At 39.8% G+C, this 3,310-nt stretch overlaps 1 protein-coding gene and 1 non-coding gene across 2 annotated transcripts in view; both read right to left on the bottom strand.

Moving 5' to 3' along the window:
• The window catches only part of LOC106747814 (protein phosphatase PHLPP-like protein), a 7,695-nt gene extending 4,829 nt beyond the window's left edge, over positions 1–2,866 (bottom strand). Inside the window, exons 1-6 of the mRNA XM_014625733.1 lie at positions 2,693–2,866; positions 2,451–2,604; positions 2,300–2,360; positions 1,354–1,608; positions 1,006–1,215; positions 401–563 (exon numbers count right to left, since the gene is read on the bottom strand). Coding sequence (XP_014481219.1) covers positions 401–563; positions 1,006–1,215; positions 1,354–1,608; positions 2,300–2,360; positions 2,451–2,604; positions 2,693–2,839 — 990 coding nt within the window. The 5' untranslated portion in view covers positions 2,840–2,866. The remainder of the gene's footprint in view (positions 1–400; positions 564–1,005; positions 1,216–1,353; positions 1,609–2,299; positions 2,361–2,450; positions 2,605–2,692) is intronic.
• Trnal-cag lies at positions 750–833 on the bottom strand. Its single transcript has one exon. It is a non-coding gene; the product is annotated as a tRNA-Leu (tRNA).
• Positions 2,867–3,310: the final 444 nt, after the last annotated feature.

Genomic DNA, 3,310 nt, shown 5'->3' with positions numbered 1-3,310 from the left:
TATATATATATATATATATTAATTATAAGTAATATTATAATGTAATTATCATATATATTGCGTAATTATAATACTAATTATTATACTATAATTTAATTAAATTCATATAATAATTAATATTTTTTTAGTTTTGTATAATTTTCTATCGCGTAAAGATATTTATGCGGGAGATATATATTATTTGAGAAAATTAACTACTACTTGTTCCACTTCTTACTCGGTGTGAAGAGATATCTTTTTTGTTTTTAAAGAGATATCTCCGGAAAACATTTGGAATATACATATATATATTTCCGCTTCGGCAAGCTGAAAATTTTACGCGTTCTGGAATTCGAACTGTGATTATAAATCGCGTTTATACAACTCGCTTGATACGAATTCGTACGTGCGTGCGTCTCACCTTCAGGGCTGCCGTTTTGCTAAAAGTGGGACACGTTAAGAGCCGATTAGAATGCACGCGTAGTACGCGCAAATGTCGCAGATTCGCCACGTTGTCCGGCAGATATTGCAATCGGTTGCCGGACAGCACTAATTCTTCCAGATCGCCCCACGCGGCAATGCAACTGCAACGCATTAAATGTTCGATAATATTCAATGTCGGGGACAAATATCGAGTGCGATTAATTGCAAAATACACGGAGATACACACTGTCGTCTCTGTCCAACGACAGGATGTCAGCGAGATTATCAAATGTTGAAAGTTGAGAAAAAAACACTTTGCCGTGAGAACAAAATATATTTCTGTGATTTGTCAGAAGTGGGATTCGAACCCACGCCCACAGAAGTGGACTGCGACCTGAACGCAGCGCCTTAGACCGCTCGGCCATCCTGACGACACGAGTATTTCCGTACTTGTAATACGTGTCATCTTTATTCACGAATATCTGTCATTTTTCATCCTATTTTTTTTATATTCGATAATTTTATTATAACTATTTCTCATTACACTTTATAATTGCGTGATCACTGTTTCCCTGCATATTAATTTAATTACAACAGGCTCACCTTTCTGGAAGCGTGTCCAAGGTGTTGTAAGCGATATGAAGAACTCTCAAGGACGTGAACTTCGTCAGAGCGTCCAGGGCGGTATCGGTCAGGCAGTTCGCCGTGACGTAAAGCTTCTCCAAAGTATGCGATCCTTGGTGAGTCCTGCCGGCTTCCTCGCGATACGGAAGCTCGGAGAGCCGATTGTTGGAGAGATTCAGAACCTTCATTCTGGGAGGAAAGCGAAGCCGTGAGCGCGAGGCGCGAAGTGTATCGCAAAATATCGTTTGTCGTCGGCCGGAACACGATCGATCCACTTTAAGACCGGCAGGGCATGATTCGCGAATCGGGATACGCTTGATGTCTTACTTTTCGGTGTTCGCGAAGAAGCTGGTGGGCAGTGTGGTCAACATGTTGCCCTGAAGAGTTAGGTGCACTATGTTCAGCGGTCTCCTGGGCGGCGGAAGGGCCTGCAATCGATTGTGCGGCAGATGAAGAACTTCCAATCTCGATGGCTGCGACAACAGCCGGTCCGGCAGGGCCGTTAGGGTGTTGTGCGACGCGAAGAGAACACGTAACGCTGGCAGTTCGGTCGTCCATTCGGGCAGTGCGTCCAAATTGTTGCTGAGGGAATTAACGAGTCTATTGATCTTTCACTCCGACTGATATCACGCTATCGTAAAAACGTGAGAGAAAAGCGACTCGTGAGAAAGAATCATGAGATAGAAGTGTGACAAAATATTAATAACACTGTTAATAACTCTCATTTTATGCGTTAATGCGTAAATTTCCAATCTACGTTATAACTTTTTAATTTGATCTAAAATTTTTTATTTTTTACAATAAAAAAACATTGAATTTGAAACCGTTCCTTGTTAAAAGTTTTGTGTTGAATTTTTCATTATATGTTATCTGAATATTTTATTATTGTTCTCTCTCTCTCTCTCTCTCTCTCTTTCTCTCTCGATATTTAAAATGTATAAGTACTAAAATAACACATTTTAAATTTCAATGTCGATCAACCCTCCGTCGACAATATTGAATTTAGCATCTTCCGTGGGCAATCCGGATCGTTGAGCGGAATGCATGTTTTTACATTGCTTCGGATTATATAAAAATCTGAAAAAATTCTCGTATTCTAGAATTCATAATTAATGAATTGGCTGGGTCTTCGATATCTTTTTGCTGAGGGAAGGTTAACATTATGAATATTAATTTTGTGTTAATATTTGACATAATATTTGTGTTACTTCTCAACACATTTTACGTTATATCCGGTGTAAATTTTTCCCTCATCTACGTTTTATATATTTACTAGGAAACATCCAGATGCTCCAGATTAATTGGCACAGGTTCCACGGTTAGCTTCTTCAATTCTGTAAAAATTACACGCTCGATTAGTTCTCTGTCGCGAACTATTAATCATTGAAAAGTGCAGACAATCGTGCACGAAAGACGACGCTCACTATTGTTTCCAGCGATGAGTGACACGAGATTTCGGCCGCAAAGAGTTAATTCGGTCAGGTGATTTCGTGCACAACGGACGCTCCTTAGCTCTTGCAAAGCGCTAATGTCCAACTTCTCAATGCTGTTTTCGCTGACGTCTAGATGCGTCAAATTCTGTTTTTTTTTTTAATTAGCAGAGATCGAAGGAAAATAAAACGACAAAAGAATCGCAATTAACAATTCACGCAGCAGCCAAACTTACACCATAATTTCCCAAAATTATGTTTCCCTTCAGCTGGTTGTTCCTCAAGTTGATCTTGTGCAAATTACTGTGGTTGGTTTTCTCATCCTTGTAGGACTTGCCGTGGTCTCCCTTCGATAAAACTTCCTGCGTTGTAACGTGAAACATGTATTAATCATACGATATTTTTAAAAAATGTTAAAAGACTGAACAATTTAAGCGCAATCAGGGCTGTAAGAACTCGGCAGGAATCTGAATCTCGCAGGTGTACACGTCCCTCTTATTACATATAATAAGATTTGCGAAATAAATAATGTTAACTAACTAAAGAATGTTCAACAGTCGTAAAAATCTCGTTCTTTTCTCAGGTTTCACCGAATAAAATTATTTTCTCTCTTCTAGTCGGTGCCTGTCAAAGGGTATTACGGGTTACTACGAGCCGGCCATTGACCGCGCCTGACAGTAACGATTTTACAGACGGAAAAACGGACCCTAAATTGGGCCCCACGTCTGACGTTGCTAAATTTTAAAGATAGCCACTAGATGTCCGCAGAACTAGACGCATTTCTCGTGAAAGAAATTCGCCACCATACGTACATAAGGGGCGTCTCAGAGTGGATCGTCATCTTGGCTTTCCTT

The sequence above is a fragment of the Dinoponera quadriceps genome, unplaced genomic scaffold (assembly GCF_001313825.1).
Source record: "Dinoponera quadriceps isolate SergipeBrazil2010 unplaced genomic scaffold, ASM131382v1 scaffold2358, whole genome shotgun sequence".
Taxonomy (NCBI): Eukaryota; Metazoa; Arthropoda; class Insecta; order Hymenoptera; family Formicidae; genus Dinoponera; species Dinoponera quadriceps.
This window is presented reverse-complemented; position numbering and strand designations above follow the sequence as displayed.